General features: G+C 46.3%; 1 protein-coding gene across 4 annotated transcripts in view; it reads right to left on the reverse strand.

Annotated features, from left to right (window-relative positions):
- The window catches only part of LOC137533954 (calcium-binding protein 2-like), a 619,507-nt gene that overhangs the window by 482,229 nt on the left and 112,999 nt on the right, over positions 1-24,279 (reverse strand). For 3 of the 4 annotated variants that reach the window (XM_068255279.1, XM_068255278.1, XM_068255277.1), the window contains exon 2: positions 7,150-7,314. The exons of the other annotated variant lie outside the window; for it this stretch is intronic. In XM_068255279.1, coding sequence (XP_068111380.1) covers positions 7,150-7,313 — 164 coding nt within the window. In that variant the 5' untranslated portion in view covers position 7,314. The remainder of the gene's footprint in view (positions 1-7,149; positions 7,315-24,279) is intronic. 4 annotated transcript variants of the gene reach the window in all.

A 24,279-nucleotide genomic window follows, 5' to 3' on the forward strand; every position in this document is an offset into this window, starting at 1 on the left:
AGCAGCCGATTTCTGGCAGCACTACAGGACAATTACTTGACTCAAATGGTAACGGAACCAACTAGGGGAAATGCGTTACTGGATCTGATCATTTATAATAGACCAGCTAATGTATCAAATGTGCAGGTTCAAGAACATTTGGGAAATAGTGATCACAACATGATAACGTTTGATCTGGTGACTGATAGTCCACGAAGCAGAGGGACCACTAAAACTATGAATTTTAGAAAAGCAAAGTTCAATCAACTTAGGCAGGCACTAAGTTTGGTGAACTGGGATAATGTACTACAAGGGGAGGATACTGAAGGGAAATGGCAAGCTTTTAAACTTATTCTCAATCAATATTGTAGTATGTATATCCCATGTGGAAACAAAATGTCTAGGAAAAAAAAAAGGCCTCTATGGATGAATAGAAAGGTTAGAGATAAAATGAAGAGGAAAAAGAATGCCTATAAGGTCCTAAAACAGGAGGGAACCGAGCCTGCACTAAGCAATTATAAGGAGTGCAATAAAAATTGTAAAAAAGAAATTAGGCTGGCAAAGATCGAAGCTGAAAATCAAATCGCTAGGGATATCAAATCTAACCCAAAAAAGTTTTACAAGTACATCAACTCTAAAAAAAGAAAGGTTGACTGTATAGGACTCCTAAATGTTGACTGTATAGGACTCCTAAATTCCTTCTGTCTTCACAAAGGAACAAGCACTGTTGCAAATTACAGATGCAGTAGAGTCTCAATCTTCTAACTGTAATATTAAATACTTAACGCAGGAAGAAGTGAAGGTAAGACTAAATAAATTAAAAATAGACAAGGCACCTGGCCCGGATGGCATGCATCCTCGGGTCCTAAGGGAATTAAGTTCAGTCATAGATAAACCCTTTTATCTTATCTTTTGTGACTCTCTTTCAACTGGCAGAGTCCCACTGGATTGGCGTACAGCCCACGTTTTCCCATTATTTAAGAAGGGCAAAAAATCAGATCCAGGAAATTATAGACCTGTAAGCCTAACATCAGTTGTATGCAAACTATTTGAGGGGTTACTAAGAGATACTGTACATGACTTCATAGTAGAAAATAATCGTATGTCTCAGCATCAACATGGGTTTACTAAAGACAGGTCCTGTTTGTCTAACATGCTCAGCTTTTATGAGGTAGTGAACGCTAATGTGGATATTGGGAATGCTGTATATGTGATATACTTGGACTTTGCAAAGGCCTTCGACACTGTTCCACACAAAAGTCTGGTGCAAAAGTTGAGGATGCAAGGACTGGGGAAGAGTCTGTGTGCATGGATAGGGAACTGGCTAATGGACAGAAAACAAGGAGTTGTGGTCAATGGATCATACTCAAAAATGGGAGACTGTTAACAGTGGGGTCCCACAGGGGTCTGTACTGGGTCCAGTGCTCTTAAATGTATTTATTAATGACCTAGTAGATGCAGTAGTTAGCAATGTTGGTATTTTTACAGATGATTCAAAACTGTGCAGAATCGTCAACTCTCAGGAAGATAGTGTCATATTGCAACAGGATCTGGATAGGATGGCTATATGGGCACATACATGGCAGATAAAATTCAATGTTGAAAAATGTAAAGTCATGCATTTGGTCGTACCAATGGTCTAGCACCAATCAAAATAAATGGGATACAGTTTGGGACATCAAACTTGGAGAAGGACTTAGGAGTACTCATCGACAACAAGTTAAATAATCGTACTCAAGGCCAAGCCGCTGCAGCTAAAGCTAACAAAATTTTGGGATGCATTAAAAGAGAAATAAAAACTCAAGATGCTAGCATAATATTGCCCCTGTTTAACTCTCTAGTAAGGCCACACCTGGAATATGGAATTCAGTTGTGGGCACCACATTACAAAAAAGATATTGCAGTTTTAGAGCAGGTGCAGAGACGAACAACAAAATTGATACGTGGGATGGAAGGTCTCACTTACCAAGAAAGGTTAGATAAACTGGGTTTATTTAGTCTAGAGAAAAGACGCCTTAGAGGGGACCTAATTAACATGTATAAATACATCAGAGGGCAATATAATAGCTTGGCGGATGAGCTTTTTGTCCCTAGGCCTTCTCAAAGGACTAGAGGACACGATCTGCGCATGGAGGAAAAACGTTTTAGCCATTTATTTAGGAAAGGGTTCTTTACAGTAAGAGTGATTACGATGTGGAATGCATTGCCACAGGAAGTCGTTATGGCAAACTCTATACCTGCATTTAAAGGGGGCTTAGATGCTTTCCTTGCGTTGAACGACATCGATGGCTACAATTACTAGGTAATGCCTAATGATGTTGATCCAGGGATTTTATCTGATTGCCATCTGGAGTCGGGAAGGAATTTTTTTCCTGTTTGGGGCTAATTGGACCATGCCTTGTAAGGGTTTTTTCACCTTCCTCTGGATCAACAGGGATATTTCAGGGAGCAGGTAGGTGTTGTACTTTGTTCTCTGGTTGAACTCGATGGACGTATGTCTTTTTTCAACCAAAATAACTATGTAATTATGTAACTATGTATGAATAATTTTGGGCTGGACATTTTTTACTAAAATGTAAATAAAAGCTGAGAAATGTTTGTTTTTTCACACATTAATACCTTTTGTATATCGTTTTATTATCTTTTGGGAGGCACCTATGTAATTTCCTGTCAAAAAATTACTTGCTGGTTGAATAAAAGTAACTTTAAGTCAAAATTTGCCAGGGGTAGGAATAATTATGGGTAGTACTGTATAAACAGCGCTGTATTTTGGTTTCTCTGTCACTGCCTAATACATATATATTTTTTATATTGTGTGTCGGTATTAGGACCTAGCTTCTCAACAGGTGGTGCACGTACCCCTGGGAGTACTTGGGTTGTTTCCATGGGGTACCTGAACTTGTCATAGCAAATCTAGAACAGTGAGTTTTAAAAAAATAATTATGTATAAATAAACCCCAATATGAATTTTAGTTAATTAAGAGCATGAAGGAATGTTTGAAAAGCGTTTATACACAAATATTAACTATTCCTAACAATTAAAGGGAATATATATATATATATGTTTGTGTGTGTGTGTGTGTGTGTGTGTGTGTGTGTGTGTGTGTGTATGTCAGGGGGTATATGGGATGATGTTATTCACAATGCAGACTCTTTGTAAACACCATCTTTCATAAAGGGTACATGATATTGTGATGTTGAGAAACACTGTATTAAAGAGCAACTGTCAGGCTGCAAAAGCTAATTTAAACCTCTATTCTCCTGTGTTAAACAGTTTAGAAGGAAGCCAAAAAGGCAATACTGAAGTTAAAAATCTCTCTTACTTTTGATGTGTGCTGAACAGCAAGTATGTTATTCCCAAGCTCTTAAGAGGCCGAGAGGCCGCATACCATACTGCAAAGCATTCTGGGGCTGCTTCTTCCCACCTTGGGTCCTCCCCTCTGCTGCTAGTGAGAAGTTACAGGTTCATGTTACAACAGCTTGTAACCCAGTCCAGCTCACAGCACTGAAAAATCTCAGGGCAGAGTATACTGCATGAGTCCGCTATTGTTCCTAGCCACATGGCTAATTAATATTCACTGCACAGTAGTGTTGTCTTTTTTCTGAGTTGAATCATCAGGAAGCAGGGAGGACATGACGACACATTTGGCTTCATAGGAGACAGACAAACATGGAACCTGCCATGAGCTGTCAAGAGCATCATTCTCTGCAAATACTATATAAAAATTCTGTGAAATCCAAACGTGGACAGTGAAACGCATATGTAATGTAAGTACAGCCAATCTTTAGCTACTGATATATGTGTTTTTTTCTCCGAGACCTTATACCTAACAGCTCCTCTTTAAGAAACCTTTTTAATATACAGTAAATGTGTATATTTTGTCTATTTTGCACCTGTCTTTTTAAATGAAGCGAGGCACCTATTAGGAGGTGGAGCTCACCTATCATATATCAGGTGTTGGCCACTAAAGCCTTGTAAACGCTTTCAATTATGATTGGCCAATCACTCACTAATTTTACCACCTCCATTTACTATGAGGGTCAACAGATAATGACTACTATGAGCAGATTGTGTAGGTAAACCCTGGAGGTGATAAAATTGGTCAGTGATTGGCCAATCATAATTGAAAGTGCTTACCAGTCTTTAGGGGGCATACACACATCCAATTTTGTTTGGCCAATCCCTGACTAACTTTATCATCTCCATGTAGTATGAGGGCTAACACATTTTGAATACTAAAGCCTGGTACACACATCCAATTTTGATTGGCCAAGGATTGGCCAATTTTATCACTTCCACATAGTATGCGAGCTTGCTTGCACAGCCTCTTTGTAGTATTCAAAGTGTGTTAGCCCTCATACTATTTGGAGGTGGTAAAATTGACAATGATTGGCCAATCAAAATTGGATGTGCACCTTAACTGGTTTTGGACCAAGGGCTCTGGTCCATTTATAGCCTTTTTTTTGCACTTCCTGATCACTGTGAGCCAATTACAGTCAGGTCAGGAGTCAATGAAAACGGAGTTACGGAGCTCAGCTATTTTTAGACACCTGAGTTCTGTGCCTGCCGGGACGTGCTTTTGTGTCCCGTGCAAGCAGTGGTGTAACAAAGGAGCTTGGGGCCCCAGCGTGAGTTTTACATGGGACCCCAACTACTGTATTTAATGGAGCCCCAAAACTTTCCAAGAGCAGCTGTCCGAGAGGTGTAATCAGAGTAGAGAACAGTTTGTTAAGGATTACTACTATTCAATGCACATATAGAGGTGTTAATTACCAGCAAAGCACCAATGTAATGCTAATTTGATGGATAGAGGGCCCATAGTGGGCCTCTATGATCCAGGAGCCCCAGTGAGGTCGCAACCTCTTCATTCCGTATTGCTACACCACTACGTGCAGGGGATTGGGCAGTGTTAAAACTATGCCACATCAGGCTGCAGCATAGTTTTAACTATGGCTGGTCCCGAGCTGGTTAAGAACAGATTGTGTAGGTAAGTTTTCATACTGCATGAAAATGATACATTTGGGCAATGATTGGCTAATCAAAATTGGATGTGTGTATGCACCTCAAATCCTGATACACACATCCAATTTTAATTGCTCAATTTTACTACTTTTATGTAGTATGAGAGCTGACCTACACAATTTGTTTATTGTATTGAAAATTGTTGGCCCTCATTCTACAAGGAGGTGGTAAAATTGGCCAATTGTTGGGCAATCAAAACTGGATGTGTGTACCAGGTTAAAAAGTAAAGCCTGGGACACACTTTCAATTTTGATTGGCCAATTACTGACCAATTTTACCACCTTCATGTAGTATGAGGGCAACACATATTGAATACTATGAGCAGATTGTGAAGTCTAACTCTCATACAACATGGAGGTGGTAAGATTGATTAGTGATTGGCCAATCATAATTAAATGTGTGTACCAGGCTTTAGGCTTGGTTCACACATAAAAGGTGTAGAATTCCAGTCCAGTCCATTACTGTCCTGTCCTGTCAGTTTTGCATCAGTGTTGCCTGACAGGACCACAAATATACACCTTTTATATGTGAACACACCCATAGAAACACATACAAAAGACTGGACCAAAAATGTACAGATTTTTGTGTGAACACAGCCATAGAAACACGTGCAAAACTGATGCCAACTGTCAACAACTGACAGGACTGGACACTTTTTTTATGTGTACAGTAAGTCTTACTTTGGGCCTGTTTCAACTACAAGCAGATTCTGGATGCAGAAAAACTCCAATTAATACCTATGGGCCTGTTTTCACTAAACACAATTTTTCTGATGCAGATTTCTCCATCATGCATCCATTTCCTATGCAATGAAAAGTGGAAACAGGCACTTTCACTCTGATATGCATGAACTCTCAGTTGTTGTTGTTGTTGTTTGTTTGTTCGCAGTTTGATAAATAAAGATTGGATGATTATCAGATCGACCAGTGAGCTGTTCCCTTCTTCTGCTGTGAGCAGGGCCGGATTTGTACTTTTTACCGCCCAAGGCCAACTATACCGTCTGTATGGTTGTTATCTCTGTGTACCCCAATGAGAATTCTACTTACTTTCCATCATTGGATGTCACAGACAATAACTATTTTAGTAATACGTGTATAGATTATTAGTTATGTTTTCCTTAAGAACTTTTATGTTATGTTTGCCATCTCATTAATGATGGACCGATTGTGTCACCATGAGAGTTAGGATGATGTGTACCTGCAGGATAGAGCTTACAGGTCGTGCAGGGACGGCACAAGTACAGGACAGAGAGTTCAAAGGATAAAGCTGTCTTTGTAGATAGGGATGGCTGCATAAAACAGCTTTACTGCCCCTCACTGAGCCGCCCCTACATTTCTGGTGCCCTAGGCCATGGCCTATGTGGCCTTGCCAGAAATCCGGCCCTGGCTGTGAGTAGGCTTCACATTCTGCTACTACCTGTGATCGGAGGTTGGTTTGAGTGAATTTATTAACATACATTTATGTCCAAAACTTACTTAATAGGGACATTTTTATAACATACTTTTGATGATTTTTTTTTAATGAAGCATTCTATTACACTAAAATATTAGTCACTATATGTTTGTTCTTGGTTTACAGTACAATATATTTAATTTATTTATTTTAGTGAGTAATGAGTAAAAGCATAAAAAGCAGTTTTAAAGGGAACCAGAGACGAAGCACCCTTGTGTATTTTACCATATATATCAGTAAGAACATTACAGAAAACACTTACCATGCTCTCTGTTTCATCCTCACTGCTAAAAGTGTCTGTTATCAGCTGTGATAAGAATCCCGGACTGAGCATTCAGTCTGGCTTTGCAGGGAATAATTATAGCTGAGTCATTATAGCAGAGCCACAAGGGGGCAGGCTTGGGCTTGAAAAGACACCAGAGAAGACAGACTCAGCTATAATCTTTCTGTAGCAAAGCTAGACAAAGTGCTCAGTCAGGGATTATTATCAGGGGTGATAACAGTCAGATTAAACAGAGAACAATGAAACAAAGAGCAGATTAGGTGTTTACTGTCATGTTCCCACTGATTTATAAGGTAAAATACAAGAGGGTGCTTCATCTCTGGTTCTCTTTAAGTGGAGAACCTCAAAAAGCCAGAGCTGTTTTCTAAACCCATTGAAGCTCTGATCCCCAAGATATGATTCTCATACATACGATCTGTGTGATAGCGATGCTGTGTCGCAGGAAGATGCAGGCCGTCCCGGCGAGGCTCTGCAGTGCAGCGAAGCTTTGCAGCGGCCTTGGCCAGCTGTCCACAATGTCTGCACCGAGGTCAGAGGGTGAAAGAGGGGCGAGCTGTAAGTGGGAGCGTTTAGCATCCTGATAGGAAAAAAAGCAAAGCAAACTCACTATGCAGCTTTGTGTATTTCAGTTGCCATTTACACTACAAGATAAAAATAAATAAAAAAAACTGTTGATGATCCTTTTAGCAAACAGGCATTTGTCTAGGATGCAACAACTAGAATATACTGTAAATCTGGTTGCTATGAAAAACACACATTATTTCAAACATATTATTATTATAATATTATTGTATTTGCTACATATTTGAGAGCTGCCCTTTTTTAAAACTACGTGTGGTGGCGTCCTTCTAACTTATGTAACTTGTCATTTAAAATAAGGGATGGTTGTAGACTTTTTGCTGCCTGAGGCTCACTTGAAATGATCACACAGCACCTAACAATTTACTCTGCTTCATTTAGGCTGCTTTCACAGTGGGACGTTAAAGTCCCACGTTTCAGCAGCCTGTAATGCAGCCCAACTCACAGCAATGATAAATCAATAGGTTGTTCACAGTGCCCACGTTGCGTTGGAGTGTAACGCTGCACGTTAAAGGGAACCAGAGAGGAACGGGGGGTGAAAAAAGAAACAGATTTTATACATACCGGGGCTTCTTCCAGCCCCATAAGCCTGAATCGCTCCCACGCCGCCATCCTCAGCTTCCTGGATCCGCCGGTACCGGACCCGTCACTTCCGGCGGACGCGGCCAATTGTCCGCATCACAGGGGCTCCCTCCATACATGTACGCATGCGGCTGCGCAGTTAACAGCCACATGCGTATCTGTATGGGGAGAGCACCCTGTGATGCGGAGAATTGGCCGCGTCCGCCGGCCGACTTGCCGACTCGCGGCAATGACGGGACCCGGTGGCGGCTGATGCAGGCAGCGGAGGAGTGCGACGTGGGAGCGATCCGTGCGTATGGGGCTGGAGGAAGCCCCAGGTATGTATATTGCATCCTCTCTAGTTCCCTTTAAATGAAAGTGCAGCATGCTGTGAGTTATCCTCGTATTTGGCTGTGTTAGACTGTTTGCACATGCTCAGTAATGTTGTTTTGTTTTTTTTTCAAATGTGCCGCATGCGCCGTTTTCGTTCGATCCGTATGCATCAAAAAGTACGCGTCAAGAGTAGTGTTGGGCGAACACCTGGATGTTCGGGCCGAACAGGCCGAACATGGGCCAGATGTTTGGCATGTTCGGCCCGAACCCCGAACTCAATGCAAGTCAATGGGGACCCGAATATGCCGCAATACGGCCCCCCTATGGGGTCGCAGGCATAAGGGGGGAGCATGCCCCGATCGTGGGGGGGGGGGGTCGTAAATTCCCCCCACCCCCTCCGCTAGCGCTCCCCCCTCTGCCCGCTTCCCCATAAAAAAGTTTGCGTAAAGTTAAATAGTACCGGTGGTGGCTGCTGCAGTGGCTGGCTGGCCTGGCAGTGGTGTGAGTGAGGAGGAGGAGTCCGAGTAGGACGCGTTGAGGCCGGGCAGCGGGCGGTTCAGCAGTAGTACCCTTGTGGTACTTCCACCCTTTCTCTGACCTCACGTCCTCTACGTGATGACGCATACGAGGGTACGCGTCACGCGTACCCTCGTATGCGTCATCACGTAGAGGACGTGAGGTCAGAGAAAGGGCGGAAGTACCACAAGGGTACTACCGCTGAACCGCCCGCTGCCCGGCCTCAACGCGTCCTACTCGGACTCCTCCTCCTCGCTCACACCACTGCCAGCCAGCCACCGCAGCAGCCACCATCGGTACTATTTAACTTTACGCAAACTTTTTTATGGGGAAGCGGGCAGAGGGGGGAGCGCTAGCGGAGGGGGTGGGGGGAATTTCCGACCCACCCCCCCCCCCCCCGCGATCGGGGCATGCTCCCCCCTTATGCCTGCGACCCCATAGGAGGGCCGTATTCGGCCGAACAGGGCCCTGTTCGCCCGAACAGGGGCCCTGTCCGGCCGGGCATTGAGCAGTTCGGGCGAACCCGAACTAAAAGGCCGAACACCATCAGGTGTTCGGCCGAACTCGAACATCACTCGAACAGGGTGCTGTTCTGCAGAACCCGAACAGTGGCGAACACTGTTCGCCCAACACTAGTCAAGAGATGCATAACACAGTTGAATGTAATGTCCACCGTCAAAGCTAACATGCGTTGCATTAGGGGCACGTTATGCGACCTTAACGTTGCATCAAACGCAACGTCTTAGTGTGAAAGAGCCCTTAATGTTCTCAGTCAGCAAGGGAGCATATGCAACAACTAGAGACATGACGTGCTGCAGCTCAACACAACACACTGCCTGGCTGGTTGCGAGTCTGTGGCAAACAAACTGCTTCTCTCTCCATTCCTCCTCAGGACAGCAGTGCCAACTCTTCCCTTCTGCTGTGCAAGTCAAATGAAACACTGCTGTTCTCCTGCACCCCCCTCCTCACTCACTTTTATACTCCTTACACAGCACAAAAATGCTTTTCCCCAATGATAAACTCTTCACCTCACTCACTCTCCTCTCACTTCTCCTCCTACTCTCAGTACCGATTCTCTCATGAGGCAAGGTGAAACATTTGCATCAGGCAGCAGAGATTACAGGGTCAGTATTTTTGTACTGTGTTTACACTAACAGCATGTAGTCAGAGTAGGAAGAGAACGAGACTCACAGCCAGACAATGTGCTATTGTGTTGAGCTGCAACATGTCATGTGAGAACATTAATTGAGTAAATTGTCGGGTGCTGTGCGATCATTCCAAATCGTGTAGGAGTGGGGGGCGCATCATCACAAGTTTGCCTCAGGCAGCAAAAAGTCTAGTACCGGCACCGCCTACTCTGACTGCATGCTGTAAGTGTAAAGACACAGTACAAACACGCTGCCCCTGTAATCTCTGCGCCTGATGCAAGTGTTTCACCTTGCTTTATGAGAGAATCGGCTCTGCAGCCAATCATACAAACTTTATATAAAGAGACTATGACAAAATGTAATCCTTGGGTGGGTCAGAGCTCGTTTTATCAGCTGTATGTATTACATTACATGGTATATTTGAGGGACCTCATGGTCCTTTTACACTTAATTAGTTGTTTTTCAGTTATAACTGAGAGCAACAGATTTTGAAAGTAATGTCCATGTTTTCCTATGGCTCAGTTCCCACTATACGCGCAACTTAAAGCTTTTTCACAATGCACTGCTTTGGTGGAAAAAAAAAATATGTATCAACGCATGCTATGTATACCAACGTATTAAGTGTAAAATGACCCATAGGTTCTTTTTCAGACGTGCTTCAACAGGAGGGGCTCCCCTTGTCTTATCTCTCCATTCTTTTGCTCATGTAAATTGGACATTTTCAAATAATTGGGCTCTAGCATGCTGAAAACCCTGTCTTAGGCCTGACACACACAATGGGCTTGATTCACAAAAGAGTGCTAACTGTTAGCACGGCCGTTTTCGCGCGAATTTTTGCAAAAACGCGAATTTTCACACGTAAACGATATCGATTTCGCGGGAAAATTCACGTTTTCGCACGAAAACGTTATCGTTTCGTGCAAAAAATCGTGATCACATGCAATGCGAAAATTCGCTCCAAAACGGCCGTGCTAACAGTTAGCACTCTTTTGTGAATCAAGCCCAATGTGATTTTCTCTTCAGATCATACTTCAAATACTGGCTATCATTTCTTGTCGTTGTTTTTTTAGTTCATTTTTTTTTATCAATATCCAAAAGGAAAAATGATCAGAAATCTGATTGGAATTTAAGAAAAATTGCATACGTGTGTACGCTTGTGTTCTTCTATATGCGACTGATGTCACATCTGAATTTCGATCTAATCACTTGCTCCAATACTATCTGAAATTAAAATTGCATGGTGTGTAGCAGGCTTTATCATTGATGTTCAGGTTTTATCAGTCAGCAACCATCTCACTACTATCAATAAAAAGGCTCAAAATTATCTAATAGCTAAAATTGTATAATAAATTGCTATATTTGAATCCTACCTAATAAAATACCTGGGACCTGCGTCATTGGGCTGTGTCTGTGTCAAGCGGCAAGTGTGCATGCATGGAGCTGCGGTCAATGCTGCATGCGGTTGTGGGCATGAGTACGTGCTCTCTCTGAATCAACTGTTATATGTGAGGGTGCAGGCTAATGTCCTGTTTTTTTAAAATATCTTTTTATTGATGCTGCACTTGTGTATGATAATCAAAATAACATTGTACAGCAATAATTCAATTATCACTTCACATTGCACAAACATCATTTCTTTTACAATCAAATCTAATCAGCCAGTGGTCAAAATGGAGAATAGCAAAACCATTATAAAACAATAGAACATATCCACTGCCTTGTCAGACCAAACATAATGCGAGTCAATCCCTGGTATGCAAGGAGGAGACATGGGGGGCCCACCTCTTTTCAAAGTGCTCAGACCTCAGACCAGATCAACCATGTCCCATCAAGGACAAGGAATCACTACATTGTCTGATCTGTTTAGACAAGTTGATCTAGATGGCCCACAATGTGGCCAGATATTAATAATTTCTAAAACAAACACAGCCAAGTGATAATCTGATTTCCTACACCCAACCCCCTAATCCTGGACCCCTTCCCCAATCCTGGACCCCTGCCCATATCCCATCTTATCCCTCCTCTTCTTAACACTATATTTCTTAGAGACCAAAGTACCCCCCAATTTTGGCCTTCAAGTACCATTCAGTATCCTCAAATGGTTTCGTAACCTGTATAATTTGTTCTCTAGTATAACACTTTTCAATAAAAGTCTGCCAAGTATTAAAAAAACCTTTGTACTGTTTTAGTTTTGTGTCTTTCTATATTAAGTCTTTCCAACTTAAGTAAATGTTTAAGAAGATCAAGAACATCTCTGGTATAAGGAGGGAAAGGTTCCAGCCATTTTTTCATTACTGCTTTCTTTAACGCCAGCAAAAACAGGTGGTCCCACTTAGTGATCGAGGGGCACAACCGTCCTCTGTGAAGCCCAAGTTATGGAATAAGCAAAGTAGAAGATCAACTTTCCTCTGGGCTTTTTGTAGCGAATTAAGTAGAGTGATCGCTTCACTCCAAAAACATTGAATGCCACAACATGTGATTAAGAACAGGAATTGGGTCTCTGCATTTGGGTCATAATACAGAAGGGACAGTGTCACCATGTTTCTAAAGTCCTTTATATGGATATAAGCTACTGTATGTAAAGTGTTTTAAGAAACATCTCCCGCCAGTCCTCCCTGATCACTGCTGTCCGTACAGCCACCCATCTTATCTTTGCAGCATCGAAGGAAACATCCCTGGATATACACACCAGATCTGCCCGTTTTTTGTAAATGATGGAAACAGTCTTTGCACTGTCGTTTAGTATCTCTCTCAAAAAAAAAAAAAAAAAAGTATAGTCAGGACAAAGACTGCTTTCCTTTGAGATTGGATAGTAAATCTTCAAAATGAGGATTTGATTTGACTATCACATCTCTCCCCACAAGGCTAATTACAAAACTGTTAACTTGATTGTAATAAAAGGAGTGTGACTCAGATAAGTTTTTCATATTCACAGGTTTTTCAGAGGGTAAGAGCAACTCATGTGACCCCAGCAAATCACCCAACTGAGCTATACCTCCCGCCTTCAATTTCAGATAGACCCTCTGCATGACACCCTGTTTAAAGCCAGGATGGTCCAGAAAAGTCATTAAGGACAATATATAGTCCATATTTTTTCTCACATCCCTCTATGTAATCAAAGTGTCATAGATCCGGATATTTTGTTTTATATTAGCTGGAAGTAACTGTAAAGGTGTTATGCTGGGGGGTCATTCTTTCTGACTATCCAGCACAGCAAGGCTAGAGCTGAATTATGTAAGAGGCTACACAGGCTGCCCAGAGCAACTGCAGCTCTGGGCTTCTGATAAGACGCAATGGCAGTGCAGTGCGATGTTGCGCTGCCCTTGCAGTAGCAAACATTCAGACAGATACTAGACAGCAGTGCTGCTCATCAGGATACCGGATATCCGAATAGACTCGGATATCTGAACTTTTTAGGCCTATCCGATCGGATCCGGATTCCGGATAGCTGGACGGAAATCCGGATAGCTCTATGCGGATAGTTGGTCGCATAACCCGGATATCCGCGGATACCGATCGGATATCCGAATCCGGGTACTGTAACCATGGACATGATGTCCATGACGTCATTCAGCCAATCAGAGTGCTCCCAGCCTAAGCCCAAGCACCCAATCACAGAGGGGAACCTTGGCCAGTCCCTCCTGTATATAAGGAGGGGGGCATGTTAAGAATCTCGTCCTTGCTTTGTGACTGCCACTGAGATAGTTTGTCCAGTGTGTTTGGCTGAAGCAAGTACATTATCCCAGTGATAACCCAGCGTTTTAACACTAAAACACCTTCTGGTTTTACTGTTTTACTGTGTTGTAGTTAGCTTAGCTAGTCTGTGTAATTTGTTAGTGTCAGTCAGTCTTGTCAGTCAGTCTTTCAGCTGCAGCAGCTGCCTGTGCCTGCTACTAGGTCCTGTGTCTTTGTGTGTGCTGTGTCTGTGTGCACACACTCCAGGCTCCTTGCTGCTGGCTGGGCTGCTATTACTACTGCTACTGTGGTTTTATATTGTGTAGTTGCAGACAGTGCTAGTACTACAGATTATTGCTGCTGTGCTGCTGCTGAGTGAGCAGTGTCAGTGTGTTGAGTTGTTGTACTCCTGTCTGTCAATCTGCTGATCATTTCCAAGCCCGCCGCCAATAATAAAAGTGCACCAAGTACCCCACACACATCATCTGTGACGTCGACTCATCAGTGACAGTGAGTCTTGTACTATGTCTGGCACTGGCAGTGTGAGACGGGGGAGGGGCAAGGCCAGAAGGAGAGTGAGCAACATTGCGGCCTCTGGCAGCAGTTCTGCCGCATCAGTCATTCCGCCGCTACCCACTGGCAGTCACGCTGCAGAGACGCAGCAGCGTGTTGCGTCAATTTTCAAGAAGGGTCAGCGGCGCAGATTGGAGGAGAAGGACGCCGTGTCTGTGATGCAGCAGATGGCGCATGACGAGGAGCAAGCCAGTGACAGTGAGGCCACCACCACCAGCCCTAGCCCTAGAGCAAAATTGGCTTTACAGAAGAGTCTGAGATGCTGACAGTAATTGTTGGGGGGAGCCCGTCCATGATGTGTCAGCAGAAGAGGAGTTTGAGGCGGGCTCATCATCCCAGCAGTTTTACGAAGGGGAGTTTGATGATGAGGTGAAGGACCCGGACTACCAGCGACCGGAGGGGCATGTCAGCTCTGACTCTGAGGAGGAGGAGTCAGTGTGTATGGCACGCAGGTTGAGCATTGCAGGGATTGGCAGGAGCAGCAGTGGGCATGGAATACGTGACCCGCAGGCTGCTGCTCCATCTGTCAGTGGCACGACTACCACCAGCCGCACCACTCAACCCCAGGCCCCAACCACCACCGGGAGAAAATCCACAGCAGCATCCCGTTCTGAGCCACGTAAGGGAAAACTCCAATCCCCAATATGGCAGTTTTTCCATCTGCCCTCACTGGATAGCAAATTTGTAACGTGCAAATTATGCCATGTGAAGCTGAGCAGAGGGTCTCACCCCTCCAGTTATGGCACCTCCAGCTTCATCAACCATCTGGGCAATAAGCACAAACCTGAGCATCAGGAATTCAAGCTGCTGAAGGAAGCTGGCGCTGGCCCTTGCAGAGGTCAGAGCACTATAACCAGCTTTGCCACTCCTGCTGACACTGAGGCCTGTTCAGGCAGCCAGTCCTCCTCAGTGGTCTCCTCTGTTCCCTCCTCAGCTTCCCGTGCAAGCCTAAAACGCCCCCACCACCAGACCCTGCTGAGTGACTCTTTTGTGGTCAGGGCTCAGCCTCCCGGCAGCCGTCGCATACGCCAGCTGAACGGCTTGCTTACACGGGCCATGTCCTCCCAGCTCCTCCCGTACTCGTTTGTGCAGGAGGGGAGCCGGATGCGTGCGCTCCTGCAGTGCGCAGCGCCGGATTGGCCAATCCCCAGCCGGCACTACTTCGCACGCAAGGCCATCCCAGCACTGCACTGCTTTGTAAAGGCCAACGTGGAGCGTGGGCTGGATCATGCGCTTGGTGCGCGCGTCCATGTGACAATGGACTCATGGAGCAGCCGGTTCGGGACAGGCCGCTATTTGTCCTTCACCGCGCACTGGGTCAGTTTGGTGGAAGGGGGTGAAGAGGAGACAGCAGCATCATCACCCCGGTGGGTGGTGCCACCCCGCAGCAGGGTCAGGGGAAGTGCAGCAGCTTCCAGCTCTGATCCGGTTCCATCCGCCGCCAAACAACCCCGCCTCAGCAGCAGCGTGAAGGCCCACCACTGCCAAGCGCTGCTGCAGATGGTCACGGTGGGCAAGAACAAGCTGACGGCAGACCACGTCTTGGCCAAGCTCCGAGAGCAAGAGAGGAGTTGGCTGACCCCCAGAGGCCTCAGAGTCGGAGAGGTGGTGGCCGACAATGGTGCAAACTTGGTTGCCGCCATCCAGCGGGGAAACCTCACCCACATCCCCTGTCTGGCCCACGTCCTGAACCTAGTGGTGCAGAAATTCCTGCACACCTACCAGGGGATGGACACTCTTTTGGGAGCGGCAAGGAAAACGGTGGGTCATTTTCGCCGCTCGGGTGGTGCCACAGCGACTCTTACAGCCGTGCAGATGGAGCTGAACCTCCCACAGCACCGCCTCATTATAGACGTTCCAACACGCTGGAATTCCACCCTGGCGATGTTGGAACGTCTGGTTGAACAGAGGCGGGCTGTCAACCTGTACCTGGCCAGAGCCACCATGGATGCCAACTTGTTGGGGACCGGCACCACCCACCTCCCAGACATCATCCGCCCTGCTGAGTGGGGAAAAATGCAGCTGGTGTGCTTTGTGCTGGCACCCTTCCTGGAGGCCACCAACATGGTCAGCCGGGACCATGCGTCGCTGTGTGAGTGGTTGACCATTGTGTGCATGCTGGACAAGGCCCTCGATGCTCTGCTGGAAGTGGGAGAGGAAGCCTTGATCCAGCAGCAGGAGCAGCAGCAGCACACTTCACAGTCCACCTCTGTGCAGCAGGAGGAGGATTCGGAGGAGTTGGAGGAGGACTTGGAGGAGTTGGAGGTCCCTGACCTTGAAGAGGAGGGGGCACAGCGGAGTGCAGCTGCAGTAGTGCGGGGGTGGAGAGAGCAAGATGAGGCTCCGGAATCAGAGGAGGACGACAGCACTGTCAGCGGTGCAGAAGATGATAGGTCAGCAGAGATGGCAGCCCTCTTCCCCATGGCAGTGCACATGCTGCAGTGCCTGCGCAAAGACCCAAGGGTGAAGGAGATGAGTGCTCGGGAGGACATCTGGATCACCCTGATGCTGGACCCACGGCTGAAGGGGAAGCTGGCTCAGTTCCTGCCTGTAGGAGGAGACCCTGTGCGCCGAATCAGGGACTTGCAGCGGATTCTGGTTCGGCGCTTGGAGGAAGCCTTCCCCCGGACTCCCACCCCCCCTGCTGTCTCAGTCCAGCCAGCACAGCAGCAGGTGCCTGCATCCAGCATCAGCAGGCGCCCAACAAACCTGCTGTCTCTGACAAAGGCGCTCTATGCCACACCAGTACCGCTGCCTACAGAGGAGGTGCCTGCAGCAGCATCCGGCTCTCAAAGCCAGAACCAGCACCTGACCCGGATGGTGGCCGACTATATGGGGTCCTATAGCGGGCTTGACACCGACACCCCTGTGGACCCCTTGGAGTACTGGGTGAAGCACCTGGATATCTGGGGCGAGCTGGCGCAATACGCCCTGGAAGTGCTGTCCTGCCCGCCTTCCAGCGTTATGTCGGAAAGGTGCTTCAGTGCGGCCGGTGGCATGGTCACTGAGAAGCGCTCTTGTCTGTCAGGCCAGTCTGTGGACAGACTGACTTTTTTAAAGATGAACGAGGCTTGGGCAATTGGTGAGTTCCTGGCCCCTGTTGTTGGCAAGAGGGGGAAATGAAGTGGCTGAGTGGTTATCACTATGCCTGCTTAACCACCCTTTACCACCACAACCTCCTGACTCCATCTTCATGAAGCCAGGTTCTTATTTTTTGAACTGTGCCGTGGTACCTGCCATGGTCAACTATGTAAACACAATAGCTGTGTAATTTTTTTGGAGGTGTCTGTGCTGTGCGAGTTGTGGGGAGGCCCCAACTGCGTCAGTACGACCGCTTCCTGGAACCTCTCCTAATTTTTTACTGTGCCGTGGTACCTACAACAGTGCCATGGTCAAATATGTAAACACAATAGCTGTGTAATTTTTTGGAGGTGTCTGTGCTGTCCGAGTTGTGGGGCCCCAACTGTGGCAGTACGACCGACCGCTTCCTGGAACCTCTCCTAATTTTTTACTGTGCCGTGGTACCTACAACAGTGCCATGGTCAACTATGTAAACACAATAGCTGTGTAATTTTTTTGGAGGTGTCTGTGCTGTCCGAGTTGTGGGGCCCCAACTGCGGCAGTACGACCGACCGCTTCCTGGAACCTCTCCTAATTTTTTACTGTGCCGTGGTACCTACAACAGTGCCATGGTCAACTATCTAAACACAATAGCTGTGTAATTTTTTTTGGAGGTGTCTGCTGTCCGAGTTGTGGGGAGGCCCCAACTGCGTCAGTACGACTGCTTCCTGACACCACTCTGATGTTGATTGACAGCCATTTTTTTGGGGGGGGGGGGGATTTTAAGTCCACTCCCCACATCATCAGTGTTTCCATTTTCAAAATTATGATGCTACATGCCTCATATACCCTAAAAAACCTTTTTAAAGCAATTTAAAGGCCACTTCCGGGATTAAACACGGATATCCGAATCCGATCGGATACTAGGGTCGGATATCCGAATCGGATTCGGATCGGAAAATTTTGAATTCGGATATCCGACCCGGATCGGATAGCGGGGTATCCGGATCCGAATCGGATCCGGATTTTGAAAAGGGGTATCCGAGCAGCACTGCTAGACAGACTGGAGTGAGGTAGCCAATTGCAACCGCAGCAATGGCTACCTGCAAGGACAGGGCTGGGAGGACAGAGGCTGACAGAATGAATGCTTGCTAATCTAGTCACTATCTCAGTGACAGCAAGCATTCACAAGGACAAGAGTGAGGTAACCAATAGCAACCGCAGCAATGGCTACCTGCAAGGACAGGGCTAGGAGGACAGAGGCTGACCGAATGAATGCTTGCTAATCTAGTCACTATCTCAGTGACAGCAAGCATTCACAAAGACAAGAGTGAGGTAACCAATAGCAACCGCAGCAATGGCTACCTCTCAAGGACAGGACAGAATAGTCAGGAAATAGCAGAATCAAAAAGGCAGGCAAATGTAATACATAGACAAATATACAATAGATATGATTTCCTAGCGTATTACAATTTACAGCTATCAATGAAACTACAAACGACTGACTAACATATGTATATATCGGCGATGAACCGATATATAACATAAGCAAGGAACACTGGCTAGGATCAGGAGCAATACAGCGAACAAGACTAGGCAATACAGAATCTCTATACTAGAAGGAGTACGTATATATGTCCCCGTGGGAAATATATAACGTAGCTCCACAGGATTACTGAACTAAGGCAAGGAATATATTTTACAATATCAAGGGACCCAGTAACAGCTTAGACAGAGCTGAGACTATGACGGGTCTGGGCCTAGCAGGAGAGGTAGGCCTTTATACTGGCATCAGCCAATGGATGCAAGTATGCAAATCTCCACACAGCTGAATGGTAATCACTCAATCCTGTGCTGGCTTGAACACCATTTGCTAGCTGAAAGACCATCATAACAATTGCATGCAGTACTATGCAAGAACATGCATGCAGGAAATCCATGGCTCTCTGGCTGCAGCTCAGCTCCAGCAAACCATTAGTGGAATAATGACAGTATTCTGAGCTGTCCATAACTGCAGAGCAATTGCAAATGACAAAGTGACTCACTGTGAATGCACAACCGAATGCAAACTGACAAACCAGAAATGTCCATTTGCAGCTCCACTTGCAATGGACAGAACACGTCACAGGAGGAATCCTAACTGTAGGTGTGTGTAAACTGCAGGCAAATTTAATCGCCCAGGGAGATCTCCTATGTCCTGGGTTGGCGTACATATTCCACCAGATGCCGAGGCTAAAACTGCCCTGCGTGATCTCAGCAACACAATCACACAGTTGGAGACAGCTCTCCCTGACTCGCTGTTCATTATTACAGGGGACTTCAACAAGGTCAACTTCCGTTAAGACCTACCACGCTTCCATCAGCATGTCACCTGCTCCACCAGGAACACTAACACACTCGAGCACTGCTATACAGTCCTGAAAGATGCGTACAAGGCGACCCCATGGGCGGCACTAGGCTCATCTGATCACTGCCTCGTCCACTTGATTCCCAGTTACAAGAGACACCTAGAAACTGCGAAACCGCTCTTGAAGTCCACCAAGATATGGTCAGAGGATGCTAAACTACAACTTCAAGCCTGCTTTGATTGCACAGACTGGAAGGGCTTGGTATAGGCGAACCTAGATGAGTGGACGGACAATGTGTCCTCGTACATCAGTTTCTGCGAGGATCACTATTTACCAATGAAAACCCTCAGACTGTACCCGAACGATAAACCGTGGTTCTCCAATAAACTACGACAACTATGAAGGAGCAAGGAAAAAGCGCATAAATCCGGCAACCAGTAAGAATATAGGAGAGCAAAAAACATCCTGAACAGGGAACTGAGAGCGGCCAAAAAGAGCTATGCAGAAAAACTGAAGCAGAACCTCTCCTAGAAAGACTCTCAAGCTGTTTGGAAGGTGCATAAGGCTGCCACTAACTACAAGCCCCCCCCCCCCCCCCCCAGCATGCAACTCCTAACACTGAGCTCGCAGAGAGCCTCAGAGACTTCTGCTGCAGATTTGATGCAGATTTGATAACCAGGAGGCACCCACAGGGCCGCCAGGGCCACCTGCCCCCTCCTCTGCCTCAGATGTCTGGTATCCAAATCTACCCTCTCTGGCTGTGAATAAGGACGAATGTTCTGCAGCACCTATTAAGCATAAATGCTTGAAAAGCCCCAGGCCCAGACGAAGTGTCGCCATCCTGCCTGAAATCATGTGCACAGCAGCTCTCTCCTGTTCTCTCCTCTGTCTCCACCAAATCGCTCCAGATAGGCAAAGTTCCAGTGTGACTCATACGCCAGTATCCTCCTTCTTGACTTTAGCTCCGCATTTAACACCATCAGTCCCCAAATACTTCAGAAGAAGCTTGCCACGCTCGAGGTCCATCCTACCCTGTACCTGTGGATCACAGACTTCCTCAGTAACAGATCTCAGGCCGTTAAACTAGGCGCTATCCTCTGAAAACCAACGATCACCAACACGGGGGCCCCTCAAGGATGTGTACTGTAGCCGTTTTTATTCTTCCTGTACACAAACAACTGCAGATCCACATCAGACTCTGTCAAAGTGATCAAGTTCGCTGACGACACCACCATAGTGGGCATCATTACCAAAAATGAAGAGCAGGAGTACCACTACCAGATAGAATCTGCCACTGGTGCAGAGAGAATGGCCTGGTTCTCAACACCACAAAAAACGTTGAGGGGGTCGTTGACTTTAGGAAACACACCCCCGCCCTCCCACCTCCAATCTGCATCAATGGTTCAGAAGTTGAAATAATCCCCTGTGCACGCCTCTTGGGCACAACTATCTCCAAAGCAAGGACTTGACTTGGAAATCCAACACCACCTCCACACAGAGTACAGTGTACATCCTGCAACATGTATGCATGCTTTGATCAGCAGATTGAGGGTGTTTACTGTTGCCCTGGGTGTGTGCGTGTTGCTCAATTAGAGCTAAATGGGCATCTCGCAACACTGAGACGCATACACAACATGGAGAAGAGCTTTGATCTCACGATTAGAGATGGGCCGAACCTCTGATTTTAGGTTCGCGAACCGGGTTTGCGAACTTCCGCGGAAGGTTCGGTTCGCAGAAAAGTTCACGAACCGCAATAGACTTCAATTGGGAGGCGAACTTTAAAAAATAGAAAAAATTATGCTGGCCACAAAAGTGATGGAAAAGATGTTTCAAGGTGTCTAACACCTGGAGGGGGGCATGGCGGAGTGGAATACATGCCAAAAGTCCCAGGGAAAAATCTGGATGTGACGCAAAGCAGCGTTTTAAGGGCAGAAATCACATTGAATGCTAAATTGCAGGCCTAACGTGCTTTAAAACATCTTGCATGTGTATACATCAATCAGGGAGTGTAATTAGAGTACTGCTTCACACTGACACACCAAACTCACTGTGTAACGCACCGCAAATAGCTGTTTGTTGTGTGTTGTGACGGCCGTGCTGGACTACTGTGCAACATGGGGAGATTGCTCTTCTTCACTCAGTGATGTCAGGTAATGTATGACTTCCTTCTCAACTTTCCATGGCACTGTTAAAAAGCTTATGTTTTGTTTTTAAATTACATTTTGTACTTGCTGTGTACTTGTTCAGTACCGCTACAATGAGAATCCTATGGAGGCGGGCAAGTCTGACATTGTGACCCCGGTTAAAGGCCGGGGAATGAGGGATGGAATCCGGTGTGGAGCCTGAGCAACGCTACACATCCAAGGAGGGCAGCAGGCAGGCATGCACGCCCGCCCCGAGGTAGTGACCAAAAATAACAATACAGGAGAAAGACTTTCGAGGCCCTGCTGTGTATTTGAAATGAATGTACTTAAAATCCTTTAACGAGAACCAGTTATGGCGGGCAAAGATGACACCACATTCCTTTCACGAGAATCATATGGAGGCGGGCAAGTCTGCCATTTGTGACCCCGGGTAATGGCCGGGGAATGAGGTATGGAATCCGGTGTGGAGCCTGAGCAACGACTACCACTGCACATCCAAGGAGGGCAGCAGGCAGGCATGCAATACAGGACTTTGAGGCCCTAATTGTAATGAATCAACCTAAATCCTTTAACGGGAATCCGTTATGGAGGGCAAGTCTGCCATTGTCACCGCGGGGAATGAAGGTTGGATTCCAGCCCGAAGTAGGAGCCTGCTGAGACCCATGCTGTAGCTGCCCTGACCGTGCTTTGCAGACCAGGCATCTGTGGTCAGATGGACCCTTGAGCCAGTGGAAGACAAACCAAGTCGAAAGCATTTGCCAAGTATGTTTTACGGAGGGCAAGTTTTGTTGGCATTTTTTTTTAATTGTTTGAAAATGTAGATGGTTGTATTTTTAAATTGTTTGAAACTTTAGATGGTTGTATTTTTAAGTTGTTTGAAACTTTAGATGGTTGTATTGCGTTCCGGAGTTGGAGCCTGATCAACGGCTACCACCACACATCCAGGCAAGGAGGGCAGCAGGCAGGCAGGCATGCACGCCCGCCCCGAGGTAGTGACCAAAAATAACAATACAGGACTCAGGAGGACCTTTTGAGGCCCTAATTGTAATGAATCAACTTTAAATCCTTTAACGGGAATCCGTTATGGAGGGCAAGTCAGATGGTGCCTTCACTGCGATTCACCAGGTTGGTCTCCGGCGAAAATCCATTATGGAGGGAAAGTCTGCCATTGTCACCGCGGGGAATGAAGGTTGGATTCCGGCCCGAAGTGGGAGCCTGCTGAGACCCATGCTGTAGCTGCCCTGACCATGCTTTGCAGACCAGGCATCTGTGGTCAGATGGACCCTTGAGCCAGCGGAAGACAAACCAAGTCGAAAGCATTTGCCAAGAATGTTTTACGGAGGGCAATTTTTGTTGGCATTTTTTTTTAAATTGTTTGAAAATGTAGATGGTTGTATTTTTAAATTGTTTGGAACTTTAGATGGTTGTATTTTTAAATTGTTTGAAACTTTAGATGGTTGCATTTTTAAATTGTTTGAAACTGTATCCGTTCAAGTGCAAGTTATGCACTGACTGCCAGGTATAATGTGCAGTCACAGATGCAGTGATAGGTATGCAGTGACTGCAAACAGCCGTTTGTGTAGTGACGGCCGTGTTGGACTGGTGCGCACCATGACGAGAGTGCAGGTGATGGTGGCTTTTCAGCCCATATGCTCGCCCGGCTGATGTAGCTGAATGACAGAACAGTGACTGTCCAGCTGATCAAATTTGGTCTGACCACAATGAAACAACGACATTATTATCTTTGGTGTGCCACCCCTACCCGAGACACTCATATAGCCGGCGGTCATTGCTTCATTGTGATACGCAAGCCCCTTCACCGCGGCAAGGTAATGATCACGAAGGGGGATGGGCACATGTACATGCCTTTTGTTTATTGTTGCAGCCGCCTGCAGTTCAGCCATAAAAATTAGGCAGGCATGTGCATGCCCAAGAAAAATTAGTATAGCAGCCGACTGCTAGCAGCGGCCTTAAAAATTCTGGAATCCGCCTAGAGTTCTGGACCCTGGTGGTGGTGGCGGCGGAGAAGGCAGTCAAACGGCCTGCAGGCAGAGATGCTGTCTGTGGGGACTGACTTAGTCTTCGGTCGTGCAATAGCCCTCAGGGATCCATGCCTTGTTCATTTTAATAAAAGTCAGGTACTGAACACTGTCATGACTTAGGTGACTTCTCTTCTCAGTGACAATGCCTCCAGCTGCACTGAAGGTCCTTTCTGACAGGACGCTTGCGGCAGGGCAAGAGAAAAGTTGTATGGCAAATTGGGACAGCTCTGGACACAGGTCAAGCATGCGCAACCAGTAGAGCAAGGGTTCATCCTCGCTGCTCGCAGTCGCAGTGTGTACATCCACACTTAAAGAGAATCTGTACTCTAATATTCTTACACTAAAAAGCATACCATTCTATTCCTTATTTTCTCCTGTGCCCCTCTGTGCTGTTTCTGCCACTCTCTGCTGCAATCCTGGCTTGTAATTAACAGTTTTAGGCAATGTTTACAAACAAACTAACCAGCTTCTAATAGGCTCAGCTAAGCATAGTGTGTGAGTATGCAGGGGGCCTGCAGAGGGTGTGTATCGCTTCTACCAATCACAAGCAGCCCTGCACATTC

Source organism: Hyperolius riggenbachi, chromosome 10 (genome assembly GCF_040937935.1).
Source record: "Hyperolius riggenbachi isolate aHypRig1 chromosome 10, aHypRig1.pri, whole genome shotgun sequence".
Classification (NCBI taxonomy): Eukaryota; Metazoa; Chordata; class Amphibia; order Anura; family Hyperoliidae; genus Hyperolius; species Hyperolius riggenbachi.